Source organism: Cibotium barometz, chromosome 24 (assembly GCF_041138505.1).
Source record: "Cibotium barometz isolate CiBa-2024 chromosome 24, ASM4113850v1, whole genome shotgun sequence".
Classification (NCBI taxonomy): Eukaryota; Viridiplantae; Streptophyta; class Polypodiopsida; order Cyatheales; family Cibotiaceae; genus Cibotium; species Cibotium barometz.
Window position 1 is genome coordinate 19,774,504 of NC_141069.1, and position 14,474 is coordinate 19,788,977.

Below are 14,474 nucleotides of genomic sequence, written 5' to 3' on the forward strand. Positions count from 1 at the left end.
AATGTTACAAGTTGCAAAGGAATCTATTAGAAGTGCTCAAGACCGAGACAGGTTTTATTCTAATAGACATCGTTCACCTAGAGAGTTCTCTGAAGGAACGATGGTGTATTTACGAGTTCCGAAAGATTCCGAGACTTTACGGATAGGTAGATCTCTGAAATTATCCCCTAGATACTGTGGACCATTTCGTGTTACACGACGGATTGGTTCAGTTGCATATGAATTGGATTTGCCTTCTCATGTGAAAGTTCATCCTGTATTTCATGTCAGTAGACTTAAGGAAGTATTGGGTGGAGCAGATCAGTTAGTTACTCCTCAAGAAATTATAGATGTCCAGGACATGACATTTATTCCGCACGAACCTGAAAAGATTCTTGGATTTCGTGAACGAAGATTGCGTCATACGCTTATCACGGAATACAAGATCAAGTGGAAGGATCGTGTTGAGGAGGACGCTACATGGGAGACATTGACTTCTCTTCAAAGAGATTACCCTGGCTTTTTAGTGAGCTCAGGAGTGAGCTCTTAGAGGAAGGGGAGTATGTCATGTGCACAGTGGGTATCTACCGTGTGCTACACGCATGCAAGACTAGTTTCGAGGCTTGGGGAAGCTTGGAACTAGGCAGGCTGATTGACGAGCTGAGTTAGGGAAATACTAACGGGCGGGCACCCAAGTATGGACGGGCGGGCGCCCAAGTGTGGACGCCTGATGACCGGCCAAGAGCCTATAAAAGGGTGGCCAAGGTTAGTTATTGTATTATAGAGAGTCTCGCGAGTTTGTGAGAGCTCTATGGTCTTGGAGCCTGGATCTAGTGCAGACGTGCACCTGCTTTATGCAGCCGAGGCCGGCAGCAATCTCGGGGCCCGTGAGGGCAGCTTCGTGGTGGTATGGGACGTCACGAGGAGGAGATTGGTCTTTACGTCAACGTAGTTAGCTCAGCTCGTGGCTCGGTGGGGACAGCCAAGACTGTGGACTCGTCCACGGCTGTCATGGTTGGGAGATGAGTCAGGCCTGCACCCCCTTGCTTGTTTGTTGTTCGTTTGTTTGCAGGATTCGAGTTCGAACCAAGATCGATCACGAGGGGGATCCGTGGGGATTTGACATTTCTTTTGGTTATTTTCATATGGTGGTCTCCCCATCAATTAGTGGAGATCGGTTTTCGGTGTAGCATCTACTTGCTCGAGATGTGTGGCAAATTCTGAGACTGCACATCATTGTTTATGGGGATGCAGCAGTGCATAACATATTTGGGGTTCTATAGCTCAACTTATAGGAAAATTGAGTGGCTGCACCATGCATGTGACTTGGGGGGCAGTTGCTTGGCTTTCTTAGTCTGGTCCGTAGCTTTTCTACGAGGGCAGTGAAAAGCCAAACCATGGACAAGCGTTTGGTAAAAAGCAAGGCTTCCCCAAGGTATAAAACAAGCTAGAGCCCTCTTGTTTGGGCATCAAGTGCATGAAGTTATGGAGGTTATCATCTTCATAATCTACCTCACCACTGGCTTCACCTCCTTGCTCAAGGATTTGGATTTGGACTCGGAACTTGGGTTTGGATTTGGACTTGGAACTTGGATTTGGATTTGGACTTGGAACTTGGACTTGGATTTGGACTTGGAACTTGGACTTGGATTTAGACTTGGATTTGGATTTGGACTTTGACTTGGATATTGGATCTGATACCAGCCCAATGAGAGATTCTTGTGGGTCATCCCCGTGGTTGTTAGGCATCTGAGATCTCGTGCCCTGACACCGACTTCGACTTGGGATTCTACATCGGCATATTTGTTTGCTTTTGTATTCATTGTTGTATTGATCTTGGTCAATGTGCCCATGGATTGTTCCTGAATAAAGTCTTGAAAGAGGGCGGGGCTTGTTCCCCACTCAGTGTGGTGTACTGTACAAGATCCCTATTCCCTTCTCTCTCTTCCCTCTCTCTATATATTTTTATCTCTTGGACATGTGGTTGAATCTGTCATGGCACGCCCCGCTGGGCTTATAGTGGATTCAGAGTAGGATTTCGCTTGAAGAAACTTTCTTGGGGTGACAAAACCATTGCAAGGGTAGAGGGATACCAAGGGCCTAATGAAGGGAACAAGTATGTGGCTGATCCAGGACTTCAAGATGGGAACCAAGGCCGACAATCTATTTCCCATGAGACAGCAGCCATGACATCGATAGAGTACTGAGATTTTTAGGAGTTTAGATAGTTTATCCAAGATGAATAATTCCTAGCTTGGAGAGCCAAGAAGGAACAAGACCAAAGAAGGGCTCAAATGTTTGAAGATTTCATCAAGGATTGAGCCACCAAAGCCGAAGGAGTTGAAGCTACTAAGCCTATCTTCGGGCCAAAGGAGTCACTGTTGCTGAAGGATTTAGAGCTACCCGGTCTATTTCTCGTAGAGGAAATAGGGAGGCTATCCCTCGGCCCGCTCTCTCAGATGCAGCTTCTTCGGGACATGTAAAGGAAAGGAAGGAAAAGGAGCCTTCATCAATTGGCAAGATGGACTTCAAACCGGGACACTCCGAAAAGTCAAAAGCTTTGCATGGTTCTTTTATGAAGTAAACCCAACAAAGGACTTGAAGACCAAAAGTGTCTACAACACAGGCTTGGGGGAAGGTACTTCAATGGACTAGCAGAAAGAACATTAAGTTTTATGTTCAGGAATGCTTGAAGGTCAAGTGTGACCAACAAAAGCTAGCGGATTATTGCACCCATTGAATGTTCTAGGGGAGAGTATGTTTATGGATTTTATTGCCAAAGTCAGGGAATGATGGTATATGGACCTTTCTCAGAATACCAAGAAGATCAACCATGTTTGTTATCGGTTGAAGGATACATAATGCCTTCCATGACAGTTTATTGGAACCATGTACAGGGTTACCCCCTAGAGGAGCTTGTATTGAAGGATCCACCAGGGGTGGAAGAGCCAGAACAGATTGAGTTTTATTCAGTGAGAAAAAGAAAAGAAAGTGGTCAGAAAGTTCCTCTTGGAATAAGAGAATTATTTACTTTGGATGTGAAATGGATGCCAGAGAAGTACTTCAAGGACTATCCAGATATCCTACGGGCTTATCAGGAAGTGGTTGGTCCAGATGTATTTGAAGTACATATATGGACATCTTGCGATCAAGACAGATTCAAGAGGGAGGGATTGTGTCTCTAGCCCTCTTCACTGTATATATATTGGACTGGAATTGATCATTATTCTGCGTATAATGGTTACTTGGACATGCACTAGTTTGGGTGGCAATGATGCCCTATAGTCCAAGGAGCAAGATTTGTCTTTGGGTGGCAACGATGTCAGATGACCCATTAATGGTAACAATGCCAGAATGAGATTTGTATATGGAAGGCCAGATGACCCATTGGATGGCAACGATGCCAGATATCTTGGACTTCACAGTCGGGCGGTCCTAGTGACCAGATGGCCTAAATGACAGTATTGGACTTCGCAGTCGGGCGGTCGTTGCGACCAGATGGCCTAGATGACTGTATTGGATTTCATAGTCGGGCGGTCTTAGTGACTAGATGGCCTTGAGCGATAGTGTGAGTAGTTTTTCTCGGAAACCAGATAGCTCAGCACAATTTCCGATGATACCAGACATGACAATCCATGAACGAGAGGATCATTACTTGTGCACTGCATATTGACTTTGTGTGCTGTTTTTGATGTGTGGACAATGCTTGGATTTATGGCATGTGATAGTCCACTGGGCTCCAGACTACCTGGCTAGTCCCTAGAGTACCTAGTAGATGCGAGTTTGGTGCGGATCTAGCTTGCCCTCGATGCTTGATAGCCTATGAGACTGTACAACATTGTTTCTGGGGTTGCAGAGTTTCCCAGAGGATATGGAGCTCCATAGCTCAGCTCTTAGGCAGATTGAGGAGAGGTACTATCTGCATCACTTCGGGCTCCATTGCTTAGCTCACTCATTCTGGACCTCAGGTTTTCTTTGAGGCCGAGGACCATCACTTGGACATCATGATCCACAGAAGGATGGCCTAGAGCTTCACACTTGAGGATATTCCTCGGTCACATTTCACATCGCCCCTCGGGAGACTTGATACCACCTGGGAGATTATTGCCCAGCATCTATACCTGGCAGATTGTGGAGGGCGAGATACACCGAGGAAATTGAGGGCATGCAGATTGATGAAACTCAGTGCATTTGTACCATTTGGGGAGATATTATTCATACCCTTATGGCCACTTGGGTCCTTAAACAGGGACTTTCTAAGCGCGTTCTTTTCATGAGGGAGTGGGATCATGGGATCATCTTCTCTTCGACTCCTATTGGGCCCTCTTTGGATCACCATGCCCCTGACTGACTGCGATTACCTTACACTCTGTGATGAGCATTTCCAGCTTCTAGCCGTGATTTTGTATTGATTCTTTCTTACTTAATAGAAGGCTCTTTCTTGCAAAAAAAGAGAGATGAAGAGTTTTAACAACTGAATAAGGAAGCATTGTTCTCTAAAGCAAGGTAACTGGATGTCTTAAGTTCATAGTTGCATTCTCTAAGAAGAATGTGGTCCCATATATATTTTTTTTGAGATTAAAAAAAAGATGATGTGGATATGAAACTGTTCTTCTTAGTGACATGCAACATGATATTAAGACAACCAGTTACATTACATCCAGTTTCTATTAACAAAATTATCTCTCCTGCAGGATTCTTGCAAAATGGAAGCCTCTGCCACCTTTCTATGCTTTACAGGTTTTCTTCATCTCATTGAATTACAATATTAAACCCAGATAACTCCTCTAAGGAAGTCTCTGAGATTTAATTCAACACTGGAATGAAGTTTAGAGTCCTTAATCAGGATCAAACATAACCTGTTTTTGACCTAGATATAGATTTCGTAGGTCCATGAAGTCTATGCACAACTTAAATAGAAATAAGGCGTGATTAGGTAGCTGAGTTGCATCTCTAACTGAATTTCTTCCTTGCATGATAATGATAAGCCAATTTGAATTCCCAATGCTAAGACATGCCAAGTAAACCCTGCTCAGGGTCAGCTTGATAGAAATGGCACCCCTAAATGAGGGAGATATCGGAATTTTCATGCACCTCCACAATCCTCATAGCCGACTAGGAACTATCATTTGCTCCTCCATGGTCTCGATGCTCTCTCGCAAGATTGAGGGCATCTGATTCGAGGCACCTCACCTCGAATCAGATGCCTCCCCATCGATACTAGCTCTTTTGTGGAGATGGTGGCGCCTCTCTGGGTCTGCATTGTCCTCCATCACTCCCGCCCCACGTTGGAGCCCGCCATCCAGCCCCCCGCACCCCCCCCCCCCCCTGTTACGACCGTGTGTTTTTCTCTGGACAACAGGCAGGTGGGCATGGGCATGGGATGGACAGTGTGAATGGCATCAGCTTGGATATGAAAAGGAAACCCATATGTGGCCAGTCCAAGTGTGAAAGGAGACAAAAGGGATTTTAAAGTTTATTAAACCTTTGAAGGCTTAAAATAATATTATTATTTTTAAGCATGCATTTTTCTAATTTTTCTTTTGGCGTTTTGGAGAAAAGCGTTTGGAATCGCATCTTTGGCTATAAAAAGGCGAAGGGTGGCAGATTTCAAATCATCGTATGGCGTGTGGCGCGTGCCGCATCACCTTAGCGATCATGATTACAGAATCGTGGGTGGTGTAAGGCACTTCTTCTACTCTTCGGTTGGCTGGTCGTTGGCGCACGGCATCTGAGGCACCACTGTAGGCAAGGCAGCGCGGGTGAGGATGCACGGCAGCAGCCAGTCGCCAAGGAGCACGTTCAAGAAGGTGATGCCCACTGGTTTGGGAAGGCAGTGCAAGAGATGGGCGCACAGCAGCGAAACAGCCAGGAAGGCTGCAGCCAGCAACCAGCACCAAGTGGGCTACAACCAGCAACGGGCGCCAGAGGCGGCTGCGCATAAGGAAACAGCCAGGCGGGCTGCGTATGTGGAAGTAGTCAGGCGGGCGACCTTCGGCAGAGTGGAGCAGTCCACATGCACGTGGTGGCTGCCTGTGTGAAAGTAGCCAGGCAGGGCGATGGTCTGTGGTGGTGGTGCAGGCGGAGCAGCAGTCTCAGGTGGTGGTGGAGGCGGGGCGCAGGTGGACAAGGATGGCATGGCCTATGAGACAAGTCCGGGCGTGAAGATGTACAGCAGCTCCGACGCGATGGGTGTCCGGGATGAGCTCTTGCGGGTCATCTACACCTACGGCTTAGAGGGGCCCTCGGCCATTCAGTAGCGCGCTAACCGTCCCATCATCTAGAACCAAGACGTTATCGTCTAGGCCCTTTTCGGCACCAACAAGATCTCCATGATCGCTCTCGCTGTGTGCCAGATCATCGACACCTCCGTCAGAGAGTTCTTTATTCGTGGATTGCAGGCCTTGTTTACGAGATTGGGATACAGAGGATCAAGCTAAGATGCACAGGATGATGTTCTTGGAAGAGATGTGTTGTTACTCTTCGTCTTGGACTTACGTGTATTCAGGGATTGCTTGACACGTCCTCTATCTTTCTCTCTCTAGATGTTTGGCAGCGTGATTGGATGGTGTATATGTGGGTTTATCTGTCATGGAAACATGACATTGGTTTTCGAGAGGAAACAAGACTTTGGTATCGAGGAAACAGGCCTATGGTTTATGGGATACAGGTCTTTGGTTTATCTGATACAGGTCTTTGGTTTCATGTGGAAAGCATGTCTTTGGATTCATGTGGACAGGTTATAGTTTTCTCGAGGTTACATGCAAGCTGTGACTATAGGGAAGGACATATGGTTTGGTACAACCGTACTGCCCTTTAGAAAAGGGTACGAGGGATCCATGGTAGAGATGGAGAAGACCTTTTCAAGCAGGGAGATGTTGTACAGGTGTGCCTTCTCTATGGAATGCTGTGCTGTGATAACGAGAGTTCTTATTCGGAAGTCCTGGGTGAAACTATAAGGGATCCTATTGGTAGAGGATTCGACAAGTTGTACTTTGTACTCAAATTTGTTCAAGTAAAGAAATACCGCAAGGGGCGCCACTGCGTTTTGGGGCCAATCAGTGTCCTTGTACGATTTGCAGGAGCACTCTAGCTCCCTTGTTTGTTTTCCTTTTCCAGGTTCCCATGGGTGATGAATTGTTTTTATTGCGAGCGTTTGTTTCATCGCCCGTCAGATTTCTGAAGGCCGCTCGAATGGTTCCGTTGCCGGGATATCGTTTACTTTCTCAGGGAGGCGAGCCCGTGGTTTAAAAGCTTCTACATGAGGAAAGTGAGAAGGCAGTGCAGGAGATAGTGCAGGATTATGTGTCTTTGCCTGTATGAGGTGAAGAGCAAAAGATGAAGATGAGGCTCCGGTGAAAAGATACCAAGGACAGGAAGTAGTCAGCTAGGAACAAGAAGCAGTTGAAGTGTTATGGTGCAAAACATGGGTTGAAGGCTATGGCTTTCGACACTTTGTAACCGGTGGTATCTTCACGGAGGCTTCATGGGGTTCAGAAGGCAGCTTCTTTCTATGTTTAGTAGTGGTGATCTACTATGCTTCATCAGGGACTTGTGCTTACTACTTGGGTGGAGTGCAAGCAGGTTTTGGGTGCCTGTGGATGTATCAGATGAGGCTCAGACGGAAGCAGAGGAACTTGATGAGGTTCTTATTCCCGAGCAGACACTGGCACACAAGGAAAAAAAGGTACAAGGTAAAGTTTTCCGTCGCTATCTTGTGAAGTTCACCGATGGATGCGAAGTGGATGGAGGAGGGTGACTTAGCAGATTCACCTAAGGTATTGCAGCTTTATCTTGATGCCTTTGAGTTGGAGCCGACTCTTGCTACGGCTCATTCAGGTTCAACAGAGCATGGGTCTGGAGCATTGCCTGATGCTCAAGAGGGGGGTAGCACCTCTGCTCCCTTGTTATAGATAGGCTCAGTTTTCATCTAGGAGTCGCTTGGTGACATCTTTGTATTCACCCGAAGGTACTGAGGCTGACAGTACATCTGCTTATGTGACTTCTATGATATTGTGTACTAATCACATCAGATGATGCTATTTTTGGAGTTGGTTTCCTTTGGAATGGCATGGCTTGGTTTAGCTCAAAGTTTGCAACAACCTGAGTTAACTTTTCGAGACTCTATGAAGGGCATAAGTCTTGCGAGCAGTCCTAGAGTTGGTTTGGTTCATATATGGAGTGAACTCTATTTGTGCATGTATTTATACACTTTTTGAGGTATTATTGTATTCTGGTGCCATTGGATCCTGGTACCCTTGAGAATACATTGAGTAATACTCTGGATTGTGTGGTGTGATGCATGTATGTTGGTATGATACATCAAGTACTTTATTATGTTCATGGAAGCATCACTGAGTGTGACTCCTGCGGGATGGCCATGGGACATATGTGGGAAGTACTTAGTGGATGTATAGTTTAGATGCATTGAGTGCTTTTATATGCTCATGTTGTACCTTCAGTCGTGGATCCTGCAGGAATGCCCATGGGTGTAAGGCTTGTGAGCAACCTTGAGACTGTTATTTTGGAGTGGGTAGAGCATCTTGAGGAGCATATTTTTTGCAAATGCATATATGTGTCATGCATATGTTTGTCATATGTAGAATGATGCATGATTTTTTTTTGGCTAACACAAGTTACGTGTTTCCACTTGGTTTTAGACTTTTGTTTGTGTCACTTTGATGTGACAAGGTGGCCTTATTGTCCAAGATGATTGTTCATCACCCAGATGCACTGGAGCGCCATTGCTTTTATATAGTGGGGACTCTTTCTTCATTGGATGCTTACTGTGTTATTAAGTGCAATCGAGGACGCTTGTGTTAGAAATCTAGCATGGTATCACACAAAACTAGAACATGGAGAAAAGTGCAAGAGGGATGAAGCAAACTGAGATAATTCCATTGATGTGACCCCTTGAATATATAGGGGGAAAATACAAGAGCTGAGCATGAGTGCATATGGGATAAATCCCTGAGTGCCACATGGCATACACTGAGATGACCAAGACTATAAGTACTCCTAGTGAGCACTTATTTCCAACACCCTCCTTAAGTGGACACTAGGAGGAAGACAAAAAGACAAGACTATGACATGACAAAAGATAAGACCAAGACAGAGAGACTAGACAAGGATTGAGAGACAAGCTAGAAGACAAGATGGACAAGACTAGAAGACAGACATAAAGACTGATAGACTGAGAGACAAGACATGAGAGACAAAAGATCTTGAGACACCCCTCCTCAAGTGATATCCTCATATGGGTCCACAAGGGTAGGGACAAGAGTGGATCATAGACAGACAGAGAGAGAGACAATCAGCCAATAGAGTGGTCCCACAGAGAGAGAGACTTTCAGATAGACATGAGAGAGACTGACAAATAGAAGATAAATGGGGACATAGACAATATGCCAAAGAGAATGTGGGTAGCTAATCCACAAAAGAGAGGCATATAGACTGATAGACAGAGTGTCAGAGACATATGACTGTAAGATCACACAAGATAGACACATAGACAAAGAGACTGACTGATTGTAGATAGACAGAGAGATGGACCTTGATAGATAATCCCTCCTCAAGGTCAATCCTCCTGCTAGAGTGGGTAATGCAGGGGTGCCTCTTGGATAGGGACAAAGATAAGTCCATGTAGACAAATAGACATGATATTACCCCATGATCTACATCATTGGTGATCAATGGTGGTAGATAGCATGAAAAACATAGACAAATATGAGAGAGATGGGAAGGTAAGTCCAGAACAGGGTCCTCTTTGGCCTACATCATGTGGTGACCAAAGTAGGAGAGAGAAAAAAAAGGTTTTTTTATGCAGAGAGCAAGGGCAGAGTACCCAAGAAGAGATGCCAAAGATAAATAAATGAGAGACAGCATCAGAAATGAGAAGGTCTTACCCCTATTTTGATGGGCAGTGTCTGTTCTCTTACAAGATAAAATTCAGTTCTGAAAATTAATTTTTAAGAATAAAATAGAACTGAGAATATTGCAGCATACAAAGGATAATCCATTTTAGTTTTTACCTCAGGTCTTCCACCCTTTCAAGCCCATGCCACAGACACGCTATCCAGGGGGTAACCCGAGAGAAAGGCAGCTGCAAACAGAGATTTCTTAGAGGAAATGTTGCTGCAGAGAGAAAGGCATACGGGCCTGTCAGAAGCAAAAGAGCACCAACTAATACCTCGTTTTGATATAGGAGTGGAGCAGCCAGTAGAGAATATGTCTTGAACAGAGAATGGGGGCTGCCCATACTGAAAAACAAGAGGTGCGCAGCCTTGAGAGAATAAAAACAAGTTGTTGTTGCAGCACCAGCAGCAAGAAAGGTGTCGACAGAAGCGGCCTGCTGCTGTAGCATAATGAGGAAAATGGAGATGACCCCAGGGAAAGAGAGCAGGTCGGCCTGCTTGCTGAACAGAAGCGGGGCAGAAAAATAACGGGGCATATGAGCATCACGTTGAGGCAAGGCAGCACCAGAATTATTTCGAAGCAAAGAAGTAGCTCCATGGCGGGATCAGGGACTGTCGACTGCAGAAAATATGGGCGACATCAGGGCAGTAGAGTCGTGTCGAATAGGAGCTGGAGATGTTGAGCAGATTCAGCAGCAGCAGAAGACTCGTTGTAGAACAGGAGAGCGGCCTGTTTCAGCAGTATAGAGAAGGGCGACACCATAGCAGGCTGCTGCAGCAGATCATGTCGAGGGCAGCTTGTGGCAGATCAGCAGCACCTCAAAGAATAGGAGAGGAGAGTAGCTAGAGCTGGATCTAAGACCCCCGATGGGGCAAAGCTAAAAAGGAAGCTAGACCTAGAGAAAATCTATGGCTAGATCTAGACTAAAGGGCTGAGGAGAAGAGGAATCTACATGGCTCTGATACCATGTTAGAAATCTAGCATGGTATCACACAAAACTAGAACATGGGGAAAAGTGCAAGAGGGATGAAGCAAACTGAGATAATTCCATTGATGTGACCCCTTGAATATATAGGGGGAAAGTACAAGAGCTGAGCATGAGTGCATATGGGATAAATCCCTGAGTGCCACATGGCATACAGTGAGATGACCAAGACTATAAGTACTCCTAGTGAGCACTTATTTCCAACAGCTTGCTATTTTTCAAGAGGGGGGTATGTTACGACCCTGTGTTTTTCTCTGGACAACAGGCAGGTGGGCACAGGCATGGGATGGACAGTGTGAACGGAATCAGCTTGGATATGAAAAGGAAACCCATATGTGGCCAGCCCAAGTGTGAAAGGGGACAAAAGGGATATTAAAGTTTATAAGGTTTTTAAACCTTTGAAGGCTTAAAATAATATTATTTTTTTAAAGCATGCGTTTTGCTAATTTTGCTTTTGGCTTTTGGAGAAAAGCGTTTGGAATCGCATCTTTGGTTATAAAAAGGCAAAGGGTGGCAGATTTTAAATCATCGTATGGCGTGTGGCGCGTGGCACATCACCTTAGCGATCATGATTGCAGAATCGTGGGTGGTGTAAGGCGCTTTTTCTACTCTTCGGTTGGCTGGTCGTTGGTGCATGGCATCCGAGACACCATTGTAGGCAAGGCAGCGAGGGTGAGGATGCACGATAGTAGCCAGTCACCAAGGAGCACGTTCAAGAAGGTGATGCCCACTGGTTTGAGAAGGCAGTGCAAGAGATGGGCGCACAGCAGCGAAACAGCCAGGCGGGCTGCAGCCAACAACAGGCGCCAGGCGGGCTACAACTAGCAACGGGCGCCAGGCGGCTGTGAGCACCAGGCGGGCTACAACCAGCCAACGGGCGGCAGGCGGCTGCGCGCAAGGAAACAGCCAGGCGGGTTGTGAGCACCAGGCGGGCTGCGTATGTGGAGGTAGTCAGGCAGGCGACGTTTGGCAGAGCGGAGCAGTCCACATGCACATGGCGGCTGCCTGTGTGAAAGTGGCCAGGCAGGGCGATGGTCTGTGGTGGTGGTGGTGCAGGTGGAGCAGTAGTCTCAGGTGGTGGTGGAGGCGGGGCGTTGGTGGACAAGGATGGCATGGCCTATGAGACAAGTCCCGGCGTGAAGATGTACAGTAGCTCCGACGCGATGGGTGTCCGGGATGAGCTCCTGCGGGGCATCTACACCTACGGCTTAGAGAGGCCTTCGGCCATTCAGTAGCCTGCTAACCGTCCCATCATCTAGAACCATGACGTTATCGTCTAGCCCATTTCGGCACCAACAAGACCTCCATGATCGCTCTCGCCGTGTGCCAGATCATCATCGACACCTCCGTCAGAGAGTTCTTTATTCGTGGATTGCAGGCCTTGTTTACGAGATTGGGATACAGAGGATCAAGCTAAGATGCACAGGATGATGTTCTTGGAAGAGATGTGTTGTTACTCTTCGTCTTGGACTTATGTGTATTCAGGGATTGCTTGACACGTCCTCTATCTTTCTCTCTCTAGATGTTTGGCAGCGTGATTGGATGGTGCATATGTGGGTTTATCTGTCATGGAAACGGGACATTGGTTTTCGAGAGGAAACAAGACTTTGGTATCGAGGAAACAAGCCTATGGTTTATGGGATGCAGGTCTTTGGTTTATCTGATACAGGTCTTTGGTTTCATGTGGAAAGCATGTCTTTGGATTCGTGTGGACAGGTTATAGTTTTCTCGAGGTTACATGCAAGCTGTGACTATAGGGAAGGACATATGGTTTGGTACAGTCCTACTGTTGTTTAGGAAAGGGTTTGAGGGATCCATGGTAGAGATGGAGAAGACCTTTTCAAGCAGGGAGATGTTGTACAGGTGTGCCTTCTCTATGGAATGCTGTGCTGTGATAACGAGAGTTCTTATTCGGAAGTCCTGGGTGAAACTATAAGGGATCCTATTGGTAGAGGATTCGACAAGTTGTACTTTGTACTCAAATTTGTTCAAGTAAAGAAATACCACAAGGGGTGCCACTGCGTTTTGGGACCAATCGGTGTCCTTGTACTATTTGCAGGAGCACTCTAGCTCCCTTGTTTGTTTTCCTTTTCCAAGTTCCCATGGGTGATGAAGTGTTTTGTGTGCGAGTGTTTGTTTTACCGCCCGTCAGATTTCGGAAGGCCGGTTTCACACCCCCCCCCTTTCTTCTTGCTGATCGCCTCCCTCATGCGCTTGTCCGCTTCCCTTGCCTCTTCTCACCTCGTGCCCTCCTCTCCGCCTCACTTCTCAGCCCGTCCTCTCTCTCTCTCTCTCTCTCTCTCCCCACATCAGCATGTGCAGACATCTTATCATGTTCAAGTTGTCCATTCCGTATCATGGTGTCTGCCAAAGCCAATCCCTCTTCAACCCCATCGGTGGCTGGGCGAGCTATTAGCTTCTTCCAAGACAAGCTTCGTGTCCTTTAGAGTAATGTTGAACAGGAAACACAACAAACCCTTATTGGTCGGATTCATGGCTCTCATCCTACATACTCTCAGGTACGGGATTGGAGGTTCTCAAGGAGATGCGGTAGACATGCACAATAGATGCCTTCATCTTCCGGATGCTCCAGCACCCCAATAGCCCAACGTTGGGTGATGGTTAGGGAGAGTAGACGCCCCAGATGTGGAGCATCCCAACCCTTGTCGCCAATCCTGATGCCGACTCCTCACAGGTGGGGTATAGGTCACATCGTATTCCCTCCTCCCCTAGGAGAGGATTTCTCCTAGGGGAGAATTCCTCTCCTAGGAGATGATTTGTTACATGAGTGATAGGGAGATTTCACCCATGCACTGACATAGAACTTTTCTTTTGAGAGGACTTCCCTACGCTCACTTCTCTGCACAGGCGGCTACTTATGCAAGGGGATCCAGCTGAGTGGTGGTGCATCAACGTGGTCGCACCTTTCACTCTCTTCACTCATGAAGAATGTCTCATGGGCATGAGAAAAATGTCAATCAGGCCATCTCTAACTGCAGGGTGGAGTTGGTCCCTCAGGACTTGTCTCAGGAGCACAAATTAGATGACAGCCCATGCAATCATTCGGGCAAGATTCTATATAGTCACACTTTCTGGTCTCATGGGACCAAAGCGATACAATAATGTCCATGGCATATCTCATCATGGAACAAAAAGTAAAATATAAACAAAACAAAACTATCTCATTGAAGTGATTCATAAGTGTCCATGGAAATCTCATTGTGGAATACCAGGAGCAGTTCGCTGAGAGCTCTCCCTCAACTACGTTGGGTGGAAAGGTAGCTCGATGGCGTTGGAGCATGTCTTAGATATGGAGCTGTGATGAGGGGATCATGGCCGACATCTGCGGGGCCAGGGGCATCGGACATGGCGGAATCTGTTAAAATTATAGCAATGTGATGAGCTATGGTGGATCAAATACTAGAATCAACATCATTAACAAAGTGATTAGACAATAATTAAGACGTAATTAGTGAGCAACTAACTAATAGCTATGGTGGATCAAATACTAGAATCAACATCATTAACAAAGTGATTAGACAATAATTAAGACGTAATTAGTGAGCAACTAACTAATAGCTTAATGTAGGCATGG

General features: G+C 46.3%; 1 protein-coding gene across 1 annotated transcript in view; it reads left to right on the top strand.

Moving 5' to 3' along the window:
* Positions 1 to 14,474, top strand: part of VPS34 (vacuolar protein sorting 34) — a 133,600-nt gene that overhangs the window by 73,798 nt on the left and 45,328 nt on the right. The window contains exon 11 of the mRNA XM_086818209.1: positions 4,674 to 4,719. Coding sequence (XP_086674335.1) covers positions 4,674 to 4,719 — 46 coding nt within the window. The remainder of the gene's footprint in view (positions 1 to 4,673; positions 4,720 to 14,474) is intronic.